This window comes from Hippocampus bargibanti, linkage group LG11 (genome assembly GCF_051943395.1).
Source record: "Hippocampus bargibanti isolate YZ-2025 linkage group LG11, ASM5194339v1, whole genome shotgun sequence".
In the NCBI taxonomy this organism is placed as follows: Eukaryota; Metazoa; Chordata; class Actinopteri; order Syngnathiformes; family Syngnathidae; genus Hippocampus; species Hippocampus bargibanti.
In genome coordinates this window covers 22,925,341-22,952,935 of record NC_142744.1, presented here as the reverse complement: position 1 = coordinate 22,952,935, position 27,595 = coordinate 22,925,341, and the positions used below count along the sequence as shown (strand labels likewise).

Below are 27,595 nucleotides of genomic sequence, written 5' to 3'. Positions count from 1 at the left end.
ACGTCGGTTGTCCTTTAAAGGACAACCAACACCATTTTCTTGTTTCCTAACTGACATCAGAAAAACGTTTTATAGCATCTAAAATACCCGAAACACGCAGGCTGATATTTTTAGTCAAATGAAAAACACCAATAAAAATGACTTATAGTGTGCTAAAACTGCAAGAAATTGAGCTGCGAATTGGGGGTTTTCAGAACGTCCCACCCCCAGTTCGTGACGTCACGGCAAGACGTCTTGCCTTGCTCCAGAACCAAAACAATGGCTTCAGATTCGGAGAAGATGCTTTCTTGTTACTCATCCAGTTCTGAATATGATTCAAATAGTTCTAAAGAGGAAAGCATAAATGTTTGCAATCGATTAAAGAAGTCTTTCCGGGTCATTTTGAGGCATCAGGACTGATGTGTAGCACCCAGAACATGCAGAATATGGCACCCAAACTCCGTTGGAAATGGGCTGATTATCTGCTGAGAATTTGTGTCAGCGAATATCAAATAGTTATATAAAACAGTATCAAATGATGCAACACACAGTTTGTTCTGAAAACTTTGTGTTGATCCGTGTTGATGGCGAAATTAGAAGGAAAACACAAATAACGCGATGGTGAATTGTTGTGTGTTGCACCAAGACGACTATTTGATAGTAGCTGACACAAATTCGCAGCAGACAAATCAGCCCATTTCCAACGGAGCTTGGGCGCCATCTTTTTCATTTTCTGGGACATGCCTTCTGTGACAGCTCGAATTGATATGGGAGGACTCCTTTCATCAATTGCAATATCAGCCTGCATGTTTTGGGTATTTTAGATGCTATAAAATGTTTTTCTGATGTCAATTAGGAAACAAAAAAAAAGGTGTCAGTTGTCCTTTAAATCTAGATAATCACACCCCAGACGAAGTTTACTCTCAAACTAAATTTGCATCAATAAAAATGCCACACTTTATATTATAGTAATGTTGCACTGATGAGGCCAAAGCAGGGAAAGCATCAGAAAAGCATCAGAAAAACGTTTTATAGCATCTAAAATACCCAAAACACGCAGGCTGAAGATTTTAGTCAAATGCAAAACACCAATAAAAATGAGTTAAAGTGTCCAGCCCCCTTGTCCGTGGTGTCACGCCAAGACATCTTGCCTTGCTCGAGAATCAAAACAATGGCTTCAGATTGGGAGAATATGCTTTCTTGTTACTCATCCAGTTATGAATATGATTCAAATAGTTCTGAAGAGGAAAGCGTAAATGTTTGCAATCGATTAAAGGAGTCCTCGCATATCAATTCCAGCCATCAATGACAGCAACGTAGCGTCCCAGACAAAGGCAGAAGATGGCGCCCAAGCTCTGTTGGAAATGGGCTGATTTGTCTCCTGGGAATTTTTGTCAGCGAATATCAAATCATAGTCTTGGTGCAACAGACAACGATTCACCATCGGGTTATTTATGTGTTTTCCTTCTAATTTCGCCATCAACACGAAGTTTTCAGACCAAACAAAGTACCCAAAATGCATTGTGTGTCGCTTTCTCAGTCAGGGGTGTTCCAGACGTGACGTCACGTCAGGCATCGTCACCAACTCAAAAACAAGACTTTGTAAATATTCAGCGTGAGTCTTAAAAGCTAAAATATTTGCGGTGGAATCTTTTTAAAATGCGCTCAGTAGAAGTCATTTGAAGCGATTTTACAAATTATGGACACAACTTGTCCGGAGGCGTCGGTTGTCCTTTAAGTTGAATTTTCACAGATTCAGTATTATTTTTCCCCCTTCAATACTGAGTCGATATTTTTCAAAATGCAAGGATCTAAAGATTCGCAGTCTTTTCTTTTTCTTTGGTGAACCCCCCCAGCCCACCCGCCCGTCACCCACAATCACAATTTCAAAAGAAAAATCTTAAATTGTGATTAATTTCATTGTTTGTCCAGCCCAATATGTAATCATCTTTAAAAAATGGCATGCACTTGTTCTGTTAATCAAGTTTGTGTTTGAATAGTTTATGTGACTGTTTTCTTCATTATTTTTAGGCGAGAAGATGAATCGCCAGGGATGAATGCTACTCAAGTGTTTGAAGAATTTATCTGTCAGAGGTTGATGCAGGGCTACCAGATCATTGTCCAACCAACAAGGAGGAGACGACAACCTTCTGTGGCTACCCCCCTTGGCAGCAGTCCTTTATACACCAGAGGTAATGCATTCCATACATTGCCGTTGTAATGTGACCCACGTTACATAATAATTAGTTCAATAATAAATAGTCAAATAATAATTGGCTCAAGAGTAATGCAGTCACATAGAATGAAATGGATTGAGGCCGAGGAGACAATATCTGCTTTTGGTCTTTGGAGGGCACACAGACCATCATGTTATTTTTTTACTTTTCAAATCTTAATGCCTTGAAAAGCTTTACGTTTGCCTTACAGACAGTATAATGATATTAAATAACTCCAGGAATGCTTGTTATAAGATGCAATATTAAAGGACAATCGACGCCTCCGGACAAGTTGTGTCTATAATTTGTAAAATCGCTTCAAATGACTTCTACTGAGTGTATTTTACAAAGATTCCACCGCATATAGCTATATTTGATGTTTTAAGACTCGCGCTGAATATTCAGGAAGTCTTGTTTTTGAGTTGGTGACGAGTCGTCACGGAAGAAACGCCCCTGATCGAGAAAGCAACACACAATGCATTTTGGGTACTTTGTTTGGTCTGAAAACTCCATGTTGATGGCGAAATTAGAAGGAAAACATCAATAACGCAATGGTGAATCGTTGTGTATTGCACCAAGACAACTATTTGATACGAGTTGACACAAATCCCCAGCAGACAAATCAGCCCATTTCCAACGGAGCTTGGGCGCCATCTTGTGCATTTTCTGGGACGCTACATTGCAATCCACACGCCTCAAAATTACACAGAAAGACTTCTTTAATCGATTGCAAACATTTATGCTTTCCTCTTCAGCACTATTTGAATCATATCCATAACTTAATGAGTAACAAGAAATCATCTTCTCCGAATCTGAAGCCATTGTTTTGATTCTAGAGCAAGGCAAGACGTCATGGCGTGACGTCACGAACAAGGGCGGGACCTTCTGAAACTGAAACTTTCTCAGATCATTTTGAAGTTTTGGGAGACTTTAAGTCATTTTTATTGGTGTTTTTCATTTGACTAAAAATATCAGCCTGCGTGTTTTGGGCATTTTAGATGCTATAAAACGCTTTTCTGATATCATTTAGGAAACAAAAACATGGTGTCGGTTGTCCTTCAAGGTGGATCTTGTCAATGAGGTTCAAAATATGAATATTGTTTTTTCTTTACTTTTTTCTCTTTACATGTTGTAATTGTACAACATGCCACTATTCACATTTATTGGAATTGCTTTTGTGTTCCAGTAGATAACTTGAAACAGATTAACATTGACTGTTTTAAAAATGTGACTAAATTAAAATTGTTTGTTTATAAATTACTTAGTTCATATATTGTTTTCATTTGCAATTTAGAAATATCATGCTCCAGTGCTGTATTTTAGTTTATTTCAATCATTTTTGTGTCCTTCGGCAAGCAATCTAGTTAAATTGGGCCCCCTTTTCAGACCCAAGGGGACCAACTGGCACTTCTTTTTTTTATTTCTCAGATGCTTCCCAGAGATTAATTTTACAGATACCCTTCAGCTCAGACACCATATTAACCAAATACTAGAATTACACAATCAGGATGGGAAAATATTTTATTAAAAGTATTTATGGATGCTTATAATAGCAGCTCTAACCAGAAACTCATCTAAAAAAATACAAGTGGTTACAACAAATAAAGCAAAATTCACTTCATGTAAAACAAAAATGAGGGTGGCATGGCAACTTGGTCTTCAATGAAAAAGTTTGGAAAAATGTCTGATACAATGGAAAACTTCAAGCTCACGTGTCTGGCGAGAGTTTTGTTGGAAAACGCTCATCATATTTTTCGTCTCCCCAGCCCAAAAGGAACATTACACAAGGTCTTCAATATGCAATGTGGGTGACCTAAAGCAAACAATTTCATATATTTTGGGACTGTACATCCTTGGTACTGTTTTAGGGAAAAGTACATAAAATTTGACAGCGTGTTTTTAAGATGGACATCCAATTCAATTTTGAGTCCTTATATCAAGGTTCATCTGATTTTTTTTTTTTTCAAATAATATTTTTATTTTTATATGTATTTCAAATTCTAAATGCACCTAGCAAAAAGGTTGTAAATGCAGCTGATGCATTTGTTTATAACTGCTGTCCCGTAGTTGACCAGCAGATGGCTGTGCTTTATTTTCTTGACATGGCGTTGGGTTGTCGGTTCCAGTGCAGGTTTTACTTTCCGCTTTGTTATTTAAGTTTCATTTTTACTGAGAAGACGGCGAGAATGGACATGCTTTATCGCTGTACTGTTTAGCAAGGAAAAGACAAAAGGACAAGGACCAAAACTTCTATTTTGGACAGAAAGCGGGCAAAGTGTTCTGCAAAGTGCAAAGTGGTGGTGGTGAAGGTGGTGTGGAATCACATTAAAGAATTAACCATTAGTACAAAGAACCGGAGTCTCTGTTTGGAATGGAAGCACTAAGGTTATTACAAGAAGGTGATTAAAACCTGAAACGCCTACCATCAAAGAATGGTAAATTAAAAATAATCATCTATGATATGTATAAAATGGAGAGGATTATATTTGCTTTGAGATTGCAACAAGAAACTTTTATGAAGAGATGAGAAATATACATGAAGTACAGTAAAGTCTCGTTATATCGATATCGGATATATCGATAGTCCCGGTTATATCGATACTATTTCTATGCACGCACGGAGAAAATTACATGCAAACAGGGTCGGATATATCGATAGTCCCGGTTATATCGATATTTTTTCGGACTCCCTTGGATATCGATATAACGAGACTTTACTGTATATCATACCAATACGAATATCATTTGCTTAAAGCCAAACACGGTACCACCCCTCCACTCTCTTTACTTTGTCTAGTTTGAGCCTGCATTATAGACCCCCTGTAACGGAAAGCGTTATGAGTAAAAAAAAGTTTACCCCCTTTTTTATTGCGTCATTTTCATTTTGTTATACAGTGATACCTTTGCAAATGAACTTAATCGGTTCCCAGAAAATGTGTAAAGCAAAAAGTGTGTATTGCAAACAGTAATTTCCCCTAGGAAACCATTAAAATGAGAATAATCCGTTCCCAGGTCCCCATGAAACATAATTTTCTACTAAATAAGCCTTAAAACTACGCAAAATATACCTTATTTTATGTATAATAAATGTGCTATGGTATTTTAATTAAAGAAATAAACTATACTCTATAATAAAGTCGTTTTACCTATGTGATGGTCGTTGAGGTCTTGATGGCATGGATTGGCCGGTTTAATCAACATTAAACACTTGATGAGGAACGTAGCCTTCTTCTTTCACCATCTTGAGGAATGATTCATTGTAAGCTTTGGCAGCTTTATCGTCAGAACTGGCTGCCTCACCATGACGAGTGACACTATGAATGAACTACGCTTGGATTGAACTACTATGAATGAACTACGCTATAAATGTACTACGCTTAAAGTTCTCGAACCATCCGCTTTAACCGAAGACTGGGGGCGGGTAATAGAGGACCAATAAAAAATACATAAAATACACGGAACCGGAGGCGGGACCTTCTGAAACTGGCCACTCCCGGGTTCAATTTGAAGTAGTTTTTGGACACTAAGTCATTTTTATTGGTGTTTTTCATTTGACTAAAAATATCAGCCTGCGTGTTTTGGGCATTTTAGATGCTATAAAACATTTTTCTGATGTCAGTTAAGAAACAAAAAAGTGATGTCTGTTGTCCTTTAAGTGTTGATTTGCCTTTTAATATTTTACATGTTTTTTTTTTCCTGTGCTTTTTTTTCTTTTTTTGCATCAGGTTTGGTTTCAATTCGTCGAGGAGAAGAAGAAGAGACTGTTTTTTGGCTCAGTATGGGTAGAACCTTTCATAAAGTTTGCCTCAAAGACAAGATACTCACTGTTACTCGATACTTACCAAAGTGAGTTCCCTGGCAAATCTTGTACCGTATATCACACATTCAACCAATATATGACAGAAACAAAATGGCACAATGACTGTGTTTTAGATACCCATATGAGTCACGTCATATCCACTACAACTACAGCCTTTGTCCTCCACATGTCGATGCTCAGTTTGTATCCTGTTGGGTTGAGTTTGGCCATGAAAGACCAGAGGAATATAAATGGAACTATTTGGACCAGTATATTTGCTCTGCAGGTTCTGAGGACTTCAGGTATATTTAATCAATTCATCATAAATATATAATGTCATGCAATATTCACCCTCGGCCCCCACATTGTTTTTTGTTGCATCCAATATGTATTTTATTTTTCATGAGTTTGGTATCGGTGGCGTAAAAAAAACTAACAAACAAAAAAAACATACGTTAGAAGACTAGCCCTGGAGAACCCAGGAACTTCTTTGGAAAATTAGGAAGTATGCATTAAATGACTGTAGTAAATTATTCCCCGATTATTTGAACAAGCTCAGTGTTGCTAATTTATCAAAATCACTTCATAACTGATCACTTCATAGCTGAAGTGGCTGATATCAAGAAGTCCTATCAGTGGCTAGAGAGGGCTGTTCTAAAGGACACCAAAGAGGCACTCATCTAAGTGTGTGTATATACAGTAAAGTCTCGTTATATCGATATCGGTTATATTGATAGTACTGCTTATTACGATACTATTTATATGAACGCAAGGAGAGCATTTACATGCCGCAGGATCGGATATATCGATAGTCCGGTTATATCTATATTCTTTCCGACTCCCGAGAATATCGATATAACGAGACTTTACTGTATTATTATTATTATTATTATTATTATTATTATTATTATTGGAAAGTGTGGGCGTTGTGTTCTCCAGTCCAAAGAGGAAGAGAACCATCCGAATTTTTATGGGTGTGTATATATATATATATATATATATATATATATATATATATATATATATATATATATATATATATATATATAGAGAGACTAGAGAGAGAGATATAGATAGATATAAGAGAGAGAGAGAGTAAAGTCTCGAGATAGATATAGAGAGAGATACTATTTCTATGCACGCAGAGAAAAGAGATGAAACAGGGTCGGAGAGAGATAGTTATATCGATATTTTTTCGGACTCCCTTGAGAGATAGACGAGAGACTGTATGTATATATATATATATATATAGATAGAGAGAGATAGATATATAGAGAGATATAGAGAGAGAGAGAGAGAGAGAGAGAGAGAGAGACTCTGACACTCAGTATCAATATGATCTTAACCTGAGTATGAACTTTGCTTTGCCAATGCCAGTTTAATCGACTCACTCAAGTTCTGGAGGGCAAGGTTCCTCTTGCTTCCATCTGGAGGAGCTCGGCGTGTAGCTGATGGCGATGGCCACTGGGACGTTTATGGTGATGGATCAAATACTGGAATGAGTGGTCCTGGCGACTGGGTTCTCCTGGATGGCTTCATTCGCTTCCTTGAGGGCGTCAACCGCATTCGTCGACGACACCGTTCTGACAGGATAATCAGAGTGAGTATCTGTGCGGAAAAATGTGATTGGCTTAGAGAGTCTGTTGTATTAAAGATTCACTGCAATGAATTCATATTGACCCTGTCTGTGGAATTATTTGAAGAAGACTTTGGCTTAGAGGACAACCGACACCCCTGGACAAGTTGTGTCCATAATTTGTAAAATCGCTTCAAATGACTTCTAGTGAGCGTATTTTACAAAGATTCCACAGTATATAGCTAGATTTTACGGTTTAAGACTTGCACTCAATATTCAGGAAGTCTTGTTTTTGAATTGGTGACGATTCCTGATGTCACGGAGGGAACGCCCCTGACCGAGAAAGCGACACACAATGCATTTTGTGGTACTTTGGTCTGAAAACCTTGTGTTGATGGCGATGTAAATTTCTCCACTGTGAGACTAATAAAGGCATATTCAATCCAATCCAATATTAGAAGGAAAACACATAAATAACGCGATTTGTTGTGTATTGCACCAAGACGACTATTTGATAGTACTGTCGTTGACACAAATTCCTAGCAGACAAATCAGTCCAATTCCAACGGAGCTTGGGCGCCATCTTTTGCGTTTTCTGGGACACTGCATGCTTTCCGTGATGGCTCAAATTGATATGGGAGGACTCCTTTAATCGATTGCAAACATTTATGCTTTCCTCTTCAGAACTATTTGAATCATATTCATAACTGGATGAGTAACAAGAAAGCATGTTCTCCGAATCTGATATTAAAAAATATGGTTGGTTGAATCCATGCCAGAGTATCTTTTTAAAAATGCAACAGGAGCAACACTAAGTTTTTTAAATGCCTCTTTCCTATTGATGGGTGTGGGTGAGTCAAAGTCTGAATATTAATCCAATTGGGAAGCTGTGTTGCGACCCGAAACACTTCCTGTAGTTATGAGGTGGTGTTGTCAAAGTGTATCCGCTTTGCCATTTAACCAAAACTGAGTTGCGGATGACAAAATACGGTAAGCAAGCAATGTTAAATAAAACATTGAAACGGATGTAGACCTTAAAGGACAACCGACACCACTTTTTTGTTTCCTAATTGACATCAGAAAAACATTTTATAGCATCTAAAATACCCAAAACACCCATGATGATATTTTTAGTCAAATGCAAAACACCAATAAAAATGACTTAAGATGTCTAAAAACTACTTCAAATTCAACTTAAAACAGATTCTTTTCTTACAGTGTATTTTAGGTGTTCAATTACTTGACATGTTTTGGCGTATACCTCCGCCTTCGTCGGAGTGTCACAGATGTTGTGACGCGCCTTTTTTCAGCTGGTCTTTGATGAAGGCGTGACCTACCTGTCAGATCTGACAGGCAAGACGAAGGCGGAAGTATACGCCGAAACATGTCATGTCATTGAACACCTAAAATACACTGTCAGAAAAGAATCTGTTTTAAGTTAGATATCAAGTAGACAGGTTGAACTTAATATAACTACTTCAAATTGAACCCGGAAGTGGCCAGTTTCAGAAGGTCCCGCCCTCTTGTTCGTGGTGTCACGCCAAGACGTCTTGCCTTGCTCGAGAATCAAAATGGCTTCAGATTCGGAGAAGATGCTTTCTTGTTACGCATCCAGTTATGAATATGATTCAAATAGTTCTGAAAGCATACATGTTTGCAATCGATTAAATAATTTATTTTGTGCCATTTTGAGGCATCTGGACAGAAATGTAGCACCCAAAAAATGCAGATGATGGCGACAAAGCTCTGTTGGAAATAGACTGATTTGTCTCCTGGGAATTTTTGCCTGCGAATATCAAATAGTAGTCTTGGTGCAACACACAAGGATTCACCATCACGTCATTTATGTGTTTTCCTTCTAATTTCGCCATCAACACGGGTCAACAAACAGTTTTCAGATCAAACAATGTACCGCAAAATGCATTGTGTGTCCATTCTCGGTCAGGCCCGTTCCTTCCGTGATGTCACGTCAGGAATCGTCACCAACTCAAAAACAAGACTTCCTGAATATTCAGCGCGAGTCTTAAAAGGTAAAATATAGCTATATGCGGTGGAATCTTTGTAAAATACACTCCATTGAAGTGATTTGAAGCGATTTTACAAATTATGGACACAACTTGTTCGGAGGCGTCGGTTGTCCTTTAAAGGGTTAAAATTACCACCTTTGAAATTGGTACCTACAGCTCAGCTAAATTGGACATTGGTGTCTATATTCATAATTTTATGTTGCAGAAAAGCACTCCTATGAAGGCCTTAATTTCTCTGCCTTCACACACTTCTGAACCAATGGCGCCCCTGCAAGGCAAAAAAGGAACATCAGCTTTATCTGCTTTACTGGAGATGGATCAGAACCAAAAGTGAGTGCGCTCTGTATTATTGGTCAAAATTACATTTTGGTGCAGAAGTGTTTGGACAATGGCAGTAAACACTAAAGCGCAACTGATTTGGTAATGATGATCATGATCTGACTTATACAAGCAGGCATGTCATCCTATACATTTCTCTCTCGGTCTCTGTGTGTGGTGTCCCCCCCCCCCTCTCTCTCTCTCTCCCTCTGTCTCTGTTTCTCTCTCTCTCTCTCTCTCTCTCTCTCTCTCTCTCTCTCTCTCTCTCTCTCTCTCTCTCTCTCTCTCTCTCTCTCTCTCTCTCTCTCTCTCTCTCTTTATCTTTATCTTATAGTTTCTTGGATGGTTATTTACAAAGCCCAGCTGCACATCTGCAGAAATATTTTATCTGCATGAGAACTAAATGTGACGTGCTCCACTCACCGCTACGATAAAATATCACCCTTTTTAAAAAATACTTTTCCAGAAGAGGAAATGAGAGGGATCTAAGTACAAGAGTGATGCGACAGGAAGAAGAGATAAAGAAGGTGGAGGTTTTTAAGTACTACAACTATTCAGAGCAATGGAGAATGTGGAGAAGAGGTGAAGAAGTGTGTCCTGGCAGGCTGGAACGGCTGGAGAAAAATGTGAGGTGTGATGTGTGATAGAATGGTTTTTCATCTAGGATTAAAGGAAAGGTGTATAAAACGGTGGTGAGACCAGCCATGATGTTTGGGCTGGAGACAGTGCCACTGAAGAAAATAAAAGCAGCGCTGGAGGCAGCAGAGATAAAGATGTTGAGGTTTTCTTTGGGAGTGACCAGGTTGCATAGGATCAGGAATGAGTACATTAGAGGGACAACTCATATTAGAGGCTTTGCAGAGAAAGTCAGAGAGGCCAGACTGAGATGGTTTGGACGTGTCCAGAGGAGAGAGAGCGACTATATCTGGAGATGGATGCTGAATCTTGAACTGCCAGGCAGGAGACCGAGAGGAAGACCTAAGAGCAGGTTTATGGATGTTGTCAAAGAGGACATGAAGGTAGCTGGTGTGAGAGAAAAGGATGCACAAAACCGGGTTAGATGGAGGACACTGATTCGATGTGGACCCTTGGAGAGAAAAGCCGAAAGGAAAAGAAGATGAAGAAAAAATGATCTCATCAGTCGCACAAGTCTTTTTTTGTGCAATTTTAGGCTTTTTTCCCTTTGCAAAAGGTGGTTCGCAGTGGCAGCTTCATTCAACGAAATAAAACATTGATGTAACTTTTTACTTTGACCTCTTCATTGAACTATCATGTTGTGTCAGATTAAATACTTCAAAGGGGTTTCTGAGTAATTATGGGCTCTTTAAAGCCTGGGAAATAAGCAGAATGAAGGAAAATTAAAATGTAATGGAGGAATCTTGTGGTGTTTAGAGTATAGCCCCAAAAGACATTTTATCAGTTTTGGGCTGTTACACATATGACCCAATTTTTAGGGCCATATGTGAAATGTACAGACAGGTGTGCTCAATTAAAGACTTGCATGTGGGGCAACTCATTTTAAATGTGTGATTCATGGCCCCCGATAGTCACACCTGATGTCATCCCATTGTGAAATTGGTTGAGGATGTTGACAAATTTCTGTGGGCATCCAAACTTCACGAGAATATTCCTGTTGACTGTGTCAAAGGCCTTTGACAGATCAATAAAAGCAACAAAGAGGTTCTGGTGCTGTTTCCTACACTTCTTCTGAAGCTGCCGAGCTGTGAAGACCATATCTACGGTCCTCCTGTTCTTCCTGAAACAACACTGGGATTCTGGCAGCAGATCTTCTGTGATGCAGTTTATCAGTCTATGTAGCATCATTTTAGCCGGGACTTTACCAGCAACTGCCAGTAGTGAGATGCCATGGCTGTTACCACAGAGGGATTAACCCCCCTTACCTTTGTAGATGGTGACAATATTTGCATCTTTCCACTGCTGAGGCACAGTTTCATGCTTCCACGCATTGCTGATGAAGAGGAAGAGGGCACGGGTACAAAGGTAGCCTCCTTGCTTGAGGATCTCGGCCGGGATACTGTCAGGACCAGGGCTCTTGTTGCTTTTCAGAGATTTTAAAGCACTCTTAACCTCTCCAAAGGTTGGTGGAAGGTCAAGGTCTTGGATGGTGGGGCGATTAGGGAGCTCCTCTAGAACTAAAGGGTCTGTTCTGTTGAGTAACCATTCAAAGTGTTCTGCCCATCTTTTGGTGATGAGCTTCTGGTCTTTTATGAGGGTTGTACTGTCACTGGACTTCAGAGGGGAGACACCACAGTTTCTTGGGCCATAGATAGCTTTTACTCCATAATAAAAGTTGTGCATATCGTTTTTATTGGCTTGAGATTGTATTTCAGCCGATTTCGATGTCCACCACTCATTCTGCAGGGCACATAGTTTTGACTGCACCTCCGCCCTGAGTTTCTGCCATTGCTGCCGGAGCGCAGTTGATGTGGGGTTGTTGAGTACAGCACTGTGTGCTGTGTGCATGTGTTTGAGCATCGAGGTTATCAGAATTGTGTCTGTGTTGTCATCAAACTAGTCCTGGTGCTTTCTGCGCTTATATCCGATAGATGTGGATGCTGCTTCATAGAGCCAGGAGCTGATCGTGGACCATTTTCCATCAATGGAGTCCTCTCCCAGCAGGATAGGCTCAATGTCTTTCAGGTTTTCAGCAAGAGAGAGACAGTTTGTCCCGAGCCATCGGCTCTGCTAGCCGGGTGCAGTCCAGCCTCTTCTTCCCTGACCTCTGGAGACGAAGCCTGGTCATCATGAGTCGGTGGTCAGTCCAGCACTCAGCTCCTCTCATTGTACGAGTGAGTCTTTTATGTCTGAGTGTCTCACAATGGTGTAATCGATCAGGTGCCAATGTTTAGAGTGTGGGTGCATCCAGGATGCTTTGTGCTTGTTTTTCATTTGGAAGATGGTGTTTGTGATGGCGAGCGACCATGAATAGCCCTGTGCCGCTGGTGTGCAGAGTTCTGATTAGGCGCTTCCGGTGCATACATACCTGCTACCGTCACCAGACACCCCATCGCCACCAGACTGTGGTCCATTTCCGGTAGATGGTCCCACCGAGGTAGAGATGGATACCTGCACAGAGAAATTATTTTAAGTGCAAGTGGGGGCGTGCATGTCCCAGCAGCACTTCTTCACTGGAGGAGGGTGGGATCCGGTGCCAAGGGGAGCCCAGGAAGACCGGCACTCTTCCACAGTTGCAGGAGGCTGCCGGAGCTCCAGTCTTTTAGAAGTGTGCCACCAGAACACGTTGCTTTTCTCTCAGGGTGTGCTCTCCTAGCCTTTGTCTTCCTAAACTTACCCACAAGGCAGCAGGGCAGTGGTTGGTCAGTTCCAGGGCATGTCCACTACATGGGCCTGTGCAGCTGACCTCTGGGGACCATTGCAGCTGCGAGATCCCATGTCGATTAGCCTGGAGTCGCGAGACATCCAGTTACCATGTGTGGACACGAGGAGGCCCGACAGGAGTCTTGGTGATGGAGAGGCTGTATACTGGCAGAGGAAGACTTACATAGAGCTCCTTCCCTGTTCACCACTAAGGGCTAGCCAGCGGCAGTGAGCTGTAAGCGAGACAGTTTCAAGCAGGTGGCGGGTAAACATGCCTCTTGCCTCTAGCTACTGCGCTACTGCACTAGACGCATCACAACACCCTGTGTTAAACACACACACACACACACACACACACACACACACACACACACACACACACATTAACGATCTCGACACCACAAAAATTTAAGACACCAATAAAATGCCATTTTTACATATAAAGAATGTGAACATTTTGTGTACTAATGCCGAGAGGAAGACCAAACAGGAGGTTTATGGATGTTTTCAAAGAGGACATGAAGGTAGCTGGTGTGAGAGAAGAGGATGCACAAAACAGGGTTAGATGGAGGACATTGATTTGTGGCGACCCCTGAAGGGAAAAGAAGAAGAATGGCAACTTATATAAACCATTTCTATTCAAGACTCAATTATGTAGATGTGGGTAGTAGAACATTATTGACCATGATACAACAATAACTTATTATACACCAAATAAGCATGGTCTGGACAGTAGCGATATACATAGGGCCGAAACTACCAGTAAGACTTTAGTTCGCTGAAGAAGCATCTTGGATAAGAAGCGAAACGTCCGACACCTTCAAAGAAGTACCGATGCCAGCTGAAAAAACCTTTTCATCGATGGACAACGACTGAGAGCTTACACAGACGTATGGTCTATGAAAGTTTTGATTTTCATCCAAATGAGTCATGTTGGCACATCCCTCCATTGTGCAAGAAATTTGAATTTTGGTACCACCAGGACTACAACTGGGGTAAATTTAATGCGGTCTCCTTTTTGGAAATGTACTTGACAAATGTTGCAAAAGTCATATTCATACTTGTGCATATTCATGACTTGTACAAAGTCAATTCATACTTGTGATAAAAAATGTGCACTCATAAAAATCTACATATTTGGTTACATTCCTGCTTCAATTAGTTGATTTTAATTTTAAACACTATAGCCAAGAATGTTTGCCTTGATGAGTTTTCTCTTTTTATTTTGTTTTCTCTTCTAAGGACTTTGGAAGAGCAACAGCAGAAGGCCAAACCTATCACAACTGTTTCAGAACTCCCAAATGCAGAAAGTCCACGCAAGGTAAACTTTTTCGAAGGCCTTATGCCAGGGGTGTCCAAAGTCAGTCCTCAAGGGCCGCTGTCCTGCCTGTTTTCCAGCTCTCCTAGGTTGCAGCCGGGTCAGATGTAAAACAGGCAGGACAGTGGCCCTCCTTGAGCTGGACATGTCTGCTTTATGCCCATGGCACACTCACTCACCAATCGAAAATAGGTCTCAGATGAGGGATCGGACAAACGGTGGCTTAAAGGACAACCGACCCCTCCCGACAAGTTGTGTCCATAATTTGTAAAATCACTTCAAATGACTTCTACTGAGCGTATTTTACAAAGATTCCACCGCATATAGCTATATTTTACCTTTTAAGACTCGCGCTGAATATTCAGGAAGTCTTGTTTTTGAGTTGATGACGATTCCTGACATCACGGAGGGAACGCCCCTGACCGAGAAAGCGACACACAATGCATTTTGGGTGTTTTGTTTGGTCTGAAATCTTCATGTTGATCCGTGTGGATGGCGAAATTAGAAGGAAAACACATAAATAACCCGATGGTGAATCGTTGTGTGTTACACCAAGACTACTATTTGATATTCGCTGACACAAATTCCCAGCAGACAAATCAGACCATTTCCAACGGAGCTTTGGCATCATCTTGTGCATTTTCTGGGATGCTACATTTTATCCAAATGACTCGAAATGACACGGAATGACTTCTTTAATCGATTGCAAACATTTATGCTTTCCTGTTCAGAACTATTTGAATCATTTTCATAACTGGATGAAAAACAAGAAAGCATCTTCTCCGAATCTGAAGCCATTGTTTTGATTCTTGAGCAAGGCAACACATCTTGGCATGACGTCACGAACAAGGGGGCAGGACCTTCTGAAACTGAAACTTTCTCAGATAATTTTGAAGTAGTTTTGGGACAATTTAAGTCATTTTTATTGGTGTTTTGCATTTGACTAAAAATATCAGCATGTGTGTTTTGGGTATTTTAGATGCTATAAAACGTTTTTCTGATGTCAGTTCGGAAACAAAAAAATGGTGTCGGTTGTCCTTAAAAAGACCTCTTGTCAGGATGACAGTCACAACATGGGTCCTCGTTCTCATGGACTCACCCGCTGTGAAAGGAGTCGTGAGGTCAGGTACAATGTGAGCTGGACGGCCAGAGACGGGAATCTTTGCGGCCTGATCACAGGCTCTTGTCTAGAATTTGACTCTTGGGGTGTGGAAGAGGAAAAGGAAAGTTGTACGAGTTTGAGAAGTTCACATTATACATACTAGCGGCACCTTCCTTGATATATATACAGTCAGTAGCTTGCTTGCACTCTAGTGCCAGTCCTCTTGAGTGGTTGGACTCTCTTCCAGTCTAAAGTTGGCCATGGAGAGAGGTGCCGAGCAGATGTGTGCAGACTTGTCATGTGGGGTGACTTGCCCGAACTGTTGTTTATGCTTGCGCACCTTCTTCTTTTCCTTTCGGCTTTTCCCCTCAGGGGTCGCCACAGCGAATCAGTGTCCTCCATCTATCCCGGTTTTGTGCATCCTCTTCTCTCACACCAGCTACCTTCATGTCCTCTTTGACCACATCCATAAACCTCCTCTTCGGTTTTCCTCTCGGTCTCCTGCCTGGCAGTTCAAGACTCAGCATCCTTCTCCCGATATAGTCACTCTCTCTCCTCTGGACATGTCCAAACCATCTCAGTCTAGCCTCTCTGACTTTCTCTCCAAAGCCTCTAATATGAGTTGTCCCTCTAATGTACTCATTCCTGATTCTATCCAAACTGGTCACACCCAAAGAAAACCTCAACATCTCGGGCTCTGCTACCTCCAGCTCTGCTTTTTGTGCTTGCGCACCATTTCTTCTTATTTCCAATATTCAGCACAGATGAAAGACGAAAAACAGATGAAAAACAAAGGAGATGTGCAGAGTTGTACTAACTAAAAAGGAATAAAGTTGAGGAGCCATACAATGAAACTCTGGGAAAGAGTAGTTGAAGCTAGACTAAGAGCAGAAGTGAACATTAGTGAGCAGCAGTATGGTGTGATGCCAAAAAAAGAGTACGGCAGATGCAGTGTTTGCTTTAAGAATGCTGATAGAGAAGTACAAAGAAGGTCAGAAGGAATTGCATTGTGTCTTTGTAGATCTGGAGAAAGCGTATGACAGAGTGCCCAGCTGTGGTATTGCATGAGGAAGTCTGGAGTGGCAGAAAAGTATGTCAGAGTGGTGCAAGACATGTATAATGACTGTAAGACAGTTGTGCGGTGTGCTGTCGGTGTGACTGAGGAATTCAAGGTGGAGGTGGGACTCCACCAGGGGTCAGCTCTGAGCCCCTTCTTATTTGCTATGGTGATGGACAGGTTGACAGCCGACGTTGGACAAGAATCTCCTTGGACCATGATGTTTGCAGATGACATTGTGATCTGTAGCGAGAACGGGGAAGAGGTGGCGGAGAAACTAGAGATGTGGAGAAATGCCCTGGAAAGGAGAGGAATGAAGATCAGTCGCAGCAAGACGGAATATATGTGTGTGAATGAAAGGATTCCAAGTGCAAGAGTGAGGCTACAGGGGGAAGAGATAAAAAAGGTTGAGGATTTTAAGTACTTGGGGTCAACTGTCCAGAGTAATGGAGAGTGTGGAAAAGAGGTGAAGAAGCGTGTCCAGGCAGGCTGGAGCGGCTGGAGAAAAATGTCAGGTGTGATGTGTGATAGAAGGGTTTCAGCTAGGATCAAAGGAAAAGTGTCCAATCCAAAACAGTGGTGAGACCAGCCATGATGTTTGGACTGGAGACAGTGCCACTGAAGAAAAGACAGGAAGCAGAGCTGGAGGTAGCAAAGCTGAAGATATTGAGATTTTCTTTGGGAGTGACCAGGTTGGATAGGATCAGGAATAAGTACATTAGAGGGACAACTCATATTAGAGGCTTTGGAGAGAAAGCCAGAGAGGCCAGGCTGAGATGGTTTGGACATGTACAGAGGAGAGAGAGCGACTATATCGGGAGAAGGATGCTGAGCCTTGACCTGCCAGGCAGGAGACCGGGAGGAAGACCGAAGAGGAGGTTTATGGATGTGGTCAAAGAGGACATGAAGGTAGCTGGTGTGAGAGAAGAGGATGCACAAAACCGGGTTAGATGGAGGACATTGATTCGCTGTGGCGACCCCTGAAGGGAAAAGCCGAAAAGAAAACAAGAAGCACAGATGAAAGAAAACCACGTTTGAAAGTGCTCACCTTCATCTGGGTTCTTTGACCTCTGCATTGTCTCATCTTAAACCTCATCTTAAACTTGTTTGTCTTGCCTAGAAGAAAGTAGTAATTGTACCGTATTGGCCCGACTATAAGATGGCCCCGATTTTCAGCCGACCTTTTTTAAGACTGAAGTTTGAAATCAAACTTTTTGAACACCAAATTATTTTTAATGCAGAAAATAATACAGTAAATCTGAAACAAATGATGATAACAATATATTTCAGAGAATAAGCATGTTATTTTGCCTCCTTCAAATCTTAAGGTCTGAAAATTTAAATATGAAAACTAAAGTGCAATCACATTTGTAAATGAAGAGCTTCTGGTTTTTGAAATGTAAATACATCTATTGTGATAAAACAACAAAATTGCAATAACTGAATTTACTGTCAAAGTGAAGTCCAACAACTTCGTTGAAGCAGCCACTCTGAGGACCACAGAAAGCTTTTCTCTTACTGTGAGTATTTTTAGGTGATCTTTTTTAGCTCTCCATCGCCATACAATACACTCTGACACCATATTTCCTCGCCGCTTTGCCATTGTTTGAAGATGAAAAGGGTTCTTCAGCCGTCATCTGTACTTCTTTGAAGGTGTCGGACGTTTCGCTTCTTATCCAAGATGCTTCTTCGGCGAACTAAAGTCTTACTGGAGACTAAACAAATTCTCAAAAAAAGTCTTTATCAACATCGCAGGGATAATACTAGTGGGCCTCAATCGGCAGTACACATGCACCTAAAAGCTAGCAACCACTCATTTGACGACAATGAAGTTAAAATCTTAGCGAAAGAACATAGATGGTTTGAAAGGGGAAAGAAGCGATTTTCATAAAACAGCTAAATCCTTCACTAAACTGATATGGTGGGTTGAGGTTCAATTTGGATCGTTCATACAACAGCCTGCTTAGGAAACATAGGATTAGTCATGCTGATGATACCGGAGCAAGTGGGGCAATCAGGCCAGTTGTTATTCAGGACAATAGGAACAATCAGTGGAGCCGCAGGGAGTAGTCCTCTGCTCCCCCCAACCTGAGAGCTGGGACCTATCATGGCAGAGTCCGGCACCGCCATGTCTGGACAGTAGGGATATATATATATATATATATATATACAGTAAAGTCTCGTTATATCGATATCGGATATATCGATAGTCCCGGTTATATTGATACTATTTCTATGCACGCACGGAGAAAATTACATGCAAACAGGGTCGGATATATCGATAGTCCCGGTTATATCGATAATTTTTCGGACACCCTTGAATATCGATATAACGAGACTTTACTGTATATATATATATATAGGGGTGAAACTACCAGTAACACTTTAGTTCGCTGAAGAAGCATCTTGGATCAGAAGCGAAACGTCCGACACCTTCAAAGAAGTACAGATGACGGCTGAAGAAACCCTTTCATCGATGGACCACTCCTGTACGACTGAGAGCTTACACAGACAAATTGTTTGGAAGACAATGCCTCATTTATCGCTGTCTTCTTGAAGTTTACGTCCTAACTTCTCAGCTGCTGGTTCACCTGGCTGATCTTCAAACCACTTCTCTCCAGATTGTCGCTATGTTTTTCCATGTTCCATTTTCTCTTCTCATACTGTCTTTTTTTATTCTTTTTATTCTTCTTCGTGCTAACACTGTTTGTATTTTTATTATTTGTGATCGGTTCGCTTTGGCCTGTGGACTCAAGTTCAGCATTTGCTTCAATGACAACGTGAATGGGGGACCTCCACTCCCACTTTTTCATCGATGAGAAGGTTTCTCGTGAATGAAGGTATCGGACGTTTGCCTCTATCCAAGAGACTTCGTCAGCGAACTAAAACCTTACTTTTGTACAGATGAGACGACTGAGAGCTTACACAGACGTGTCCCACTTTTTCAGTCTTATTTCAATGCAAAAAACACAATTTTATGAGAGAGAAATTATCATGATGCCGAAATTGCTAATGTTTTGATTCATATTTTGTTCTTCTAGAGCTTTTTCTGTTTATCTTCTTTTCATGCTGTGAATTGTGAATTTCTCCATTGTGGGACCAATATAGGTTACCCTAATCTAATCCAATCTAATGTAGGTCACTGCTGAATACATTGAAGGTGGGGACAAAGGATTCCAAGTGACAGGTGAAACATCAGTACAGTCAGCAGGAGAAACTGCAACTGGCGTGAGTGTTGACCCAAGGTAAACATTAATTGTGATAATTGTGACAGTTGTAACTTCTATACATTTACGTCTTCTGACATTTCTCTTTTGCTTCAAAAACTTTGTTTTTTTATCTTTCCACCCCCCCCCCCCCCCCCAACCCTCACCCCTTTTAATTTTGCTGCTGTGGATTGCAAATATCCCCTTTGCGGGACTATTAAAGGACAACCGACACTGTCAGACAAGTTGTGTCCAATATTTGTAAAATCACTTCAAATGACTTCTACTGAGCGCATTTTACAAAGATCCCACTGCATATAGCTATATTTTACGTTTTAATACTCGCGCTGAATATTCAGGAAGTCTTGTTTTTGAGTTGGTGACGATTCCTGACGTCACGTCACGGAGGGAACGCCACTGACCGAGAAAGCGACACACAATGCATTTTGCGGTACTTTGTTTGGTCTGAAAACTTGATGTTGATCCGCGATGGTGAATATTTGTGTGTTGCACCAAGACAACTATTTGATATTCGCTGACTCAAATTCCCAGCAGACAAATCGGCCCATTTCCAACTGCGCATTGGCGCCATCTTTTGCATTTTCTGGGACACTACATGCTGTCCTTGACGGCTCGAATTGATATGGGAGGACTCCTTTAATCGATTGCAAACATTTATGTTTTCCTCTTCAGAAGTATTTGAATCATATTCATAACTGAATGAGTAACAAGAAAGCATCTTCTCCAAATCTTAAGCCATTGTTTTGATTCTCGAGCAAGGCAAGACGTCTTGGCGTGACGTCACAGAGTTGTCGTAACTACAGAGGAATAAAGTTGATGAGCCATTCAATGAAACTTTGGGAAAGAGTAGTTGAATTTGGACTGAGAGCAGAAGTCAGCATCTGTGAACAATAGTTCACATTTTCATGCCAAAAAAGTGTGACAGATGCCGTGTTTTCTGTAACTCATTCACTGCCAGGCATGTGCGAAAATGTGTCCATCCAGTGACAGGGTTTTTATCATTGTTACTCCAAACTCAAGGACCCACAGAATATTGAGTTTTACGACATAAACATTCAATGCAGCGTAAGAAACCTCACACTCACTTCTTTCATCAGACAATGACTGCAAACAGTTATGAGGTGTGCTGTCGGTGTGACAGAGAAATTCCAGGTCGAGGTGGGACTTCACCAGCAGTCACCTCTTATTCGCTATGGTGATGAACAGGATGGCAGATGGAGTTACAGAAGAATCTTCTTAGACGATGATGTTTGCAGATGACATTGTAATGTGTAGCGAGAGCAAGGAACCAGTGGAGGATAAACTGGAGAGATTAAGGTTTGCCCTGGAAAGAAGAGCAAGATGGAGTGCATGTGTATGAATGAGAGATGTGCATGAATGGGAGGGACCGAAGTACAAGAGTGGGGTTAGAGGAATAATAGGTAAAGAAGGTCAAGGCTTGATTTTAGGTACTTGTGGTCAACTGTCCAGAGCAATGGCGAGTGTGGAAATGAGATGAAGAAGCGTGTACAAACAGGCTCAAATGGCTGAAGATGTGGTGTAATGTGTGATAGAAGAGTTTCAGCAAAAATGAAAGGAAAGGTGTATAAAACTGGTGAGACCAGCAATGATGTTTTGACGAAGAAAAGAAATGAATCAGATCTGGAGGTAGCAGAGATGAAGATAGTTGAAGATATTGAGGTTTTCATTGGGAGTGACCAATTTGCATAGTATCGGGAAAGAGTATATCAGAGGGACAACTGATATTACAGGTTTTGGAGAGAAAATGAAAGAGGCCAGACTGAGATAGTTCAGAAATGTCCAGAGGAGAGGGATTGAATATATTGGGCTGACACACAGAAAACAATTTAAAATTGATTGTTTTACTTGGCATGAAGATCTTCTTCTTTTCCTTTCGGCTTTTCCCTTCAGGGGTCGCAACAGCAAATCAGTGCCCTCCACCTTCAGAGGTTTGATTCGCATGTGTGTTTCGGCCATGCTTTTATGTTGGATGCCCCTCCTGACACAACCCTCTGGACACTGGCTTGAAAAAGTATTCATACCCCTTGAACTTTCACACATTTTGTCACTTTCTGACCACAAATGTGAATATATTTTATTGGCATTTTATGTGAAAGACCAACCCAAGGCGGTTCACAATTGTGAAGTAGAAATAAAATTATACATGGCTTTCAAATAAAAAAAATAATAAAACAACTGAAAAATGTGGCGTACAAAAGTATTCAGCCCCCCTCTGAGTGCAACCAGTTGCCTTCAGAGGTTGCCTGATGATTGTTGAATGATCAGCTGTTGACTTAATGACCAAATGGAGTCCACCATTGTGTAATCTAACCTTAGTATAAATACAGCTATTCTGTGATGGCCTCAGAGGTTTGCATTGGTCAGTGAGCATGCAACACAGCATCATGGAGTCCAAGGAACATATCAAACAGGTCAGGGATAAAGTTGTGGAGAAAGGTAAAGCAGGGTTAGGTTATAAAAAGATTTCCCAAGCTTTGAACATCTCACGGAGCACTGTTCAATACCTCATCAAGAAATGGAAAGAGTATGACACAACTGCAAACCTACCAAGACGTGGTTATCCATCGAAACTTACATGCTGAACAAGGAGAGCACTGAACAGAGATGCAGCTATACGCCCACAGTAACTCTCGAGGAGCTGCATAGATCCACAGCTCAGATTGTGGAGTCTGTCCATAGGACAGCACTGCACAAATCTGGCCTTTATGGAAGAGTAGCAAGAACGGAACAATTGTTGATAGAAAGCCATAAGAAGCCTCGTGGAGAACACAGCAAACGTGTGGAAGAAGGTGTTCTGGTCAGATGAAAATTTTTTTGGCCTAAATGCAAAACATTACGTGTGGCGTAAAACTAATACTGCACATCACTCTCAACACACCATCTCACACTGTCAAACATGGTGGTGGAATCATCATGTCGCGGGGCTGCTTTTCATCAGTCGGCACAGGGCAGCTGGTCAGGGTTTATGGGAAGATTGATGGGGCCAAATACAGGACAATCTTGGAAGAAAACCTGATGTAATCTGCAAAAGACTTGAGAATGGGGCAGAGGCTCACCTTCCAGCAGGACAGTGACCCTAAACACAAAGTGAGATCTACAATGGAAAGGTTTAAAACAAAACACATTCATGTGTTAGAATGGCCCAGTCAAAGTCCAGACCTAAATACAATCGAAAATAATCCATGCTGCTTTCAAGGATCGAAGGGTAACATCATGCCAAGCCTTTTCTATCAGCTGAACACAATGATACATATTGAAATGGTTCTTCCAATAATCCCTAAGGGATAGTTAGGTGTCATCAGTCACGTGAAAGCATCAAGTAAATAAAGCCTTTGTGTAAAGCTTTGTTGCAAAGGATGGTAGCAATGGTGGACTTAGCATATCGGTACCGGGCCGCTAAATCAGACAAACGCACACCTCGTTCGTGTTTCTCAATGATCACCTTCTTCTCCTCGGCTGTAATTTTGTTTTGTCTTCTTCGGCTGAACACGAGCCTGTGGTGGGGTCTTTTTCGGGCCCATATCAGCAAAAGTATCGTTGAAGACGATCGTCGTGTGCATTCAGATAAAGGGGGTGTGGAAAGGTAGGACGGCTGGGGCGCTGTTCGGTCGTGTGCTTTGGTGTTCTTCCGTCGAAGATTACTCCGCCAGCCCTGGTGGGACGGCGCTCCATGTGTATCCCGAAAAGTAGTGCTTATGCCAAGGTTTAATTTTCATAAATTTTACGTTCATAAACCGAAAATTTCGTCAGGCAAGGTGTTCGTAAACCGAGGCCCCACTGTGTGTGGCTAGATCTGAAAACTGCTGTTCACAAATGCTATCCATCAATCTTGCTTAGCTTGAGCTGTTCTGCAAAGAAGAATGGACAAAAAATCCACTCTCTCGATCTGCAAAGCTGGTAGAGACATACAACAAAAGACCTGCAGCTGTAATTGCAGCGAGAGGTGCTTCCACAAAGTATTAACACATGGGAGCTGAATACTTTCGCACGCCGCATTTTTCAGTTTTTTATTATTTTTTTAATTTTAAAGGTCAGTAATATTATCTTTCTACTTCACAATTGTGAACCACTTTGTGTTTGTCTTTCACATAAAATGCAAATACAATATATTCATGTTTGTGGTCAGAACGTGACAAAATGTGCAAAAGTTCAAGGGGTACGAATACTTTCGCAAGCCACTGTATTTATCCGGGCTTGGGACCAGCACAATAACACACTGGCTTGTGTCCCCTTGTGGCACAGGACAAGTGACTCAATGAACTTAATAAAGATGGAGATGCTCAGTAAAAGGCTCCCAAACACAAAATGGTCATCGGCACAGCAGCATTCAAAACAAAGCAAAACTATACTCACTATTTGATGTCTATGCTTTGATCTTACCATGAAATGGCTTAAAAAAAGACAGTAATACAGTATACCATAAATAAATATAATATTTGCGTGAGAGTGAGAGAGATAAATGCACCAAATACAGTGATACTTTTGCTAACGAACTTAATTGGTTCCCAGAAATTGCGTGTAAGGTGAAAAGATGTGTATTCCAAACTTTGATTTCCCATAGGAAACCATTAAAATGAGAATAATCCGTTCCCAGGTTCCCGTAAAACATCATTTTCAACTAAATAAGCCTTAAAACTACACATGATATACCTCATTTTTTGTATAATAAATGTGCTATGGTTATTTTAATTCAGGAAATAAACTGTACTATATAATAAAGTCGTTTTATTGGCCTTTGTGATGGTTGTTGATGGCTTGATGGAATGGATAGCTTTTTGCATAAAGTGTCTCAAGGAGCTCTGGATTGTCCTTCTTGGAAGTTGTAATATTGCAACAGCTGCAGACAGACACACTAGAAACTTCATTCATAGCTGGTTCCCTTGCTTGTCTTGTCTTTTCAAATTGTACAGATGGCTTGTGTGGGTTATTTGTGGAGCCTGATTAATGGGATATTTTAACCTTGCAGTCTACACTCTGCCTGTCAATAAAGTTGAAACAAGTCCAAGTTTCACTGTTTTCTATCCATTTCCTCACCTTTCACTTTTGATTTTTTTTTCACTTTTGTTTTTTTTTTTTTTTGGGGGGTTTTTTTTTTTAGCTCCATGCCTTTCCTGTGGCGTGTGCTCACAGCGTGCTGTTGCACCCCTGCTCCGCTCACTGCTGCGTGTATCTTGCGTGTGTGTCCCCCCACCCCTCCTCTACCACGGACCTTGACCAATCACGTGAGGGCGGAGAATCGAGAAAAAAGTCAGCTGCTATCACCTTATTAGGAGCGCCAAGAACCGTCTCGTTCGCGAACGACACATCACTCACTGTGGCGCTCCGTGTGTTTCTAAAGCGTTCATTAACCGATGTATCACTGTATTGGATTGATGTTAATTTAGGTTCCTATTTAATGCTTTGTAATGTAATGTTCAGTGTTTAAAGGCTCATTGGAACAATATCACAATTAGATGTTAAAATATGGTTTTCTTTTACATTTTCGGTTAGTGGTGTGCCGTGGGATTTTTTTCAATGCAAGAAATGTGCTTTGCCTCAAAAGATTTAAAAATACTGTAGTATACTATTAAAGTCTAAATTATTGTCTCGTAAAAGCAGTGTGTGTACATTACAGTTTTTTTTTTTATTTCTTAATTATCTAATAGTCATGCTACATACAAAGGGTTGAATGATTCCTTTATTTCTGTGCTCATTACTATGTGACCGCTCAGCATTTTTTGACAAATATCTCATCAATTTGTTTTTGGACAGATTAGTGGGAAACAATGGGTCGTTTGCACTGCAGGATGTTTTTCTGTCCTCTTCCTCAACACTCTTGGAAATCCTAGAGGCCATCAAAAATCCCACGTAAGTGTGTATATGGCAAACTGATCACATCATAGTATGGACATTGATCTATGGCTTCCTGCGTGTGTGTGTGTGTGTGTGTGTGTGTGTGTGTGTGCGCGCCCATGCGGGTGTGTACGTGTGCGCACCCATGCGGGTGCGCGCCCATGCGTGCGTGTGCGTTTAAATTATTACTATGGAGTTGTGTAGTGGGAAATAAGATTTATTTGTGAATCTGTAATCATATAGGACAGGTGTACTCCTACTCTCAGAACAGAGAGGCCTGCCATTAAACTGCTTCATAAGCGCTGAAGTCATCCACTGGTTAGTCACCAATGTTGAGGATATAACTACGCAGAGCATGGCTGTTGATCTTATGCAGGTAAAAGTCTGTATGTAATGCAAATAATTTAGTTGTTTCCTCTGTTTTGTTAAGCACTTCGTTACAGCTTCAGATGCTGTTAAAGCGCGATACCAGCGTCTGAAACTCATGACAAAAAGTTAGCGACACCCGGGCAGACAACTCTGAAAATTTGCCTGCCCGGCCATAAAGTTGTGTGCCCCATTTTTCACAACTTGAAACACACAATAAGACGACTGATCGCAAAAAAAAAAGTTGTGAAGTATAAAGGATTTTTTTTAATTAAGGAAGTACCTATGACAAATGCTCCCTTGCTTACTTTATGATTAATATCCCTTGCTGAAGATTTTGCTCCAGTTGTCGTCATGGTGCGCAATCCAATGTCTGCATTGCGTTGTCTGCTACAAGCCACGTAGACTCCTCTTTCTAAGCATTTCAAAACTCTCAAGTACACTTTTCAGTCAAGGTGTCGTCCGAAGCAAGGCTTCTGATTGGCTGCCGGTGCCGAGTATGCAAATTATCATTTGCAAATTGTTATTTGCATACTCGGCACCGGCAGCCAATCCTGTTTCGTGCTTCGGACTACACCGCGACTGAAAAGTGTACTTGAGAGTTTTGAAAGCCGCTTAGAAAGAGGAATCCACGTGGCTTGTAGCAGTTTGCTTGTAGCTTTTGCTTTATTGAATAAAACAAACATTTGATTTGAAAAAAAAAAAAAAAAACACTTTTTTTCTTGAAGAAGTTGTCGGCCACCCGGGCTGAGACATTTTGAAAGTTGTACGCCCGATGTAAAAGTTATACGCCCTGGGCCACCGGGCAGACGCTTTTTCAACCACTGTATAAAAAAATATGTCTTCCTTTCGGCTTTTCCCTTCAAGGGGTCGCCACAGCAAATCAGTGGCCTCCATCTTTAAAGGTTTGATCCGCATGTTTGTTTTGGCCAAGCTTTTACGTCGGATGCCCTTCCTGACACAACCCTCTGTATTTATCCGGGCTTGGGACCGGCACAAGAAAACATATGTCCCTTTGTGGCTACAGAACAAGCAACTCGCTCAGTAAAAGGCTCCCAAACACAAAATGGTAATCGGCACAGCAACATTCAAAAAGCAAAAACTATACTCACCATTTGATGACAATGGTCTGATCTTCTGCGATTACTGTATTTTCCAGACTATCTAGCGCACCCAAAAGCCTTCATTTTCTTCAGATTACCATGCGCCTTATATGTCAAATAATATTGAGCCACACTATTCTCAGCAGCCACTGACTCCATTTCCCCCTGCATACATACACACACACACACTGGTTGAGATCTCCCCAAATCGGACGTTATCCTTAGCTTTCCGTTGTGACTCGACATGTTTGTATTGTTCAATATCGATCACAAAAAGAAAGCGAGATAATACATTTTTTGTGTCTGTTTTGTCTA

The 27,595-nt window shown here is 41.1% G+C and overlaps 1 protein-coding gene and 1 long non-coding RNA gene across 8 annotated transcripts in view; one reads left to right on the top strand and one right to left on the bottom strand.

Moving 5' to 3' along the window:
- Positions 1-27,595, top strand: part of depdc5 (DEP domain containing 5, GATOR1 subcomplex subunit) — an 89,777-nt gene that overhangs the window by 52,640 nt on the left and 9,542 nt on the right. For all 7 annotated transcript variants that reach the window (XM_089007413.1, XM_089007412.1, XM_089007410.1 and 4 more), the window contains 9 exons: positions 2,011-2,171; positions 5,921-6,041; positions 6,129-6,296; positions 7,372-7,594; positions 9,803-9,927; positions 14,497-14,575; positions 19,870-19,976; positions 25,731-25,826; positions 26,055-26,187. In XM_089007413.1, coding sequence (XP_088863539.1) covers positions 2,011-2,171; positions 5,921-6,041; positions 6,129-6,296; positions 7,372-7,594; positions 9,803-9,927; positions 14,497-14,575; positions 19,870-19,976; positions 25,731-25,826; positions 26,055-26,187 — 1,213 coding nt within the window. The remainder of the gene's footprint in view (positions 1-2,010; positions 2,172-5,920; positions 6,042-6,128; positions 6,297-7,371; positions 7,595-9,802; positions 9,928-14,496; positions 14,576-19,869; positions 19,977-25,730; positions 25,827-26,054; positions 26,188-27,595) is intronic.
- LOC148891957 (uncharacterized) lies at positions 13,282-27,585 on the bottom strand. Its single transcript, XR_016116354.1, has 3 exons — positions 27,290-27,585; positions 13,439-13,577; positions 13,282-13,339 (listed from the first exon to the last, which is right to left on the bottom strand). It is a non-coding gene; the product is annotated as an uncharacterized LOC148891957 (long non-coding RNA).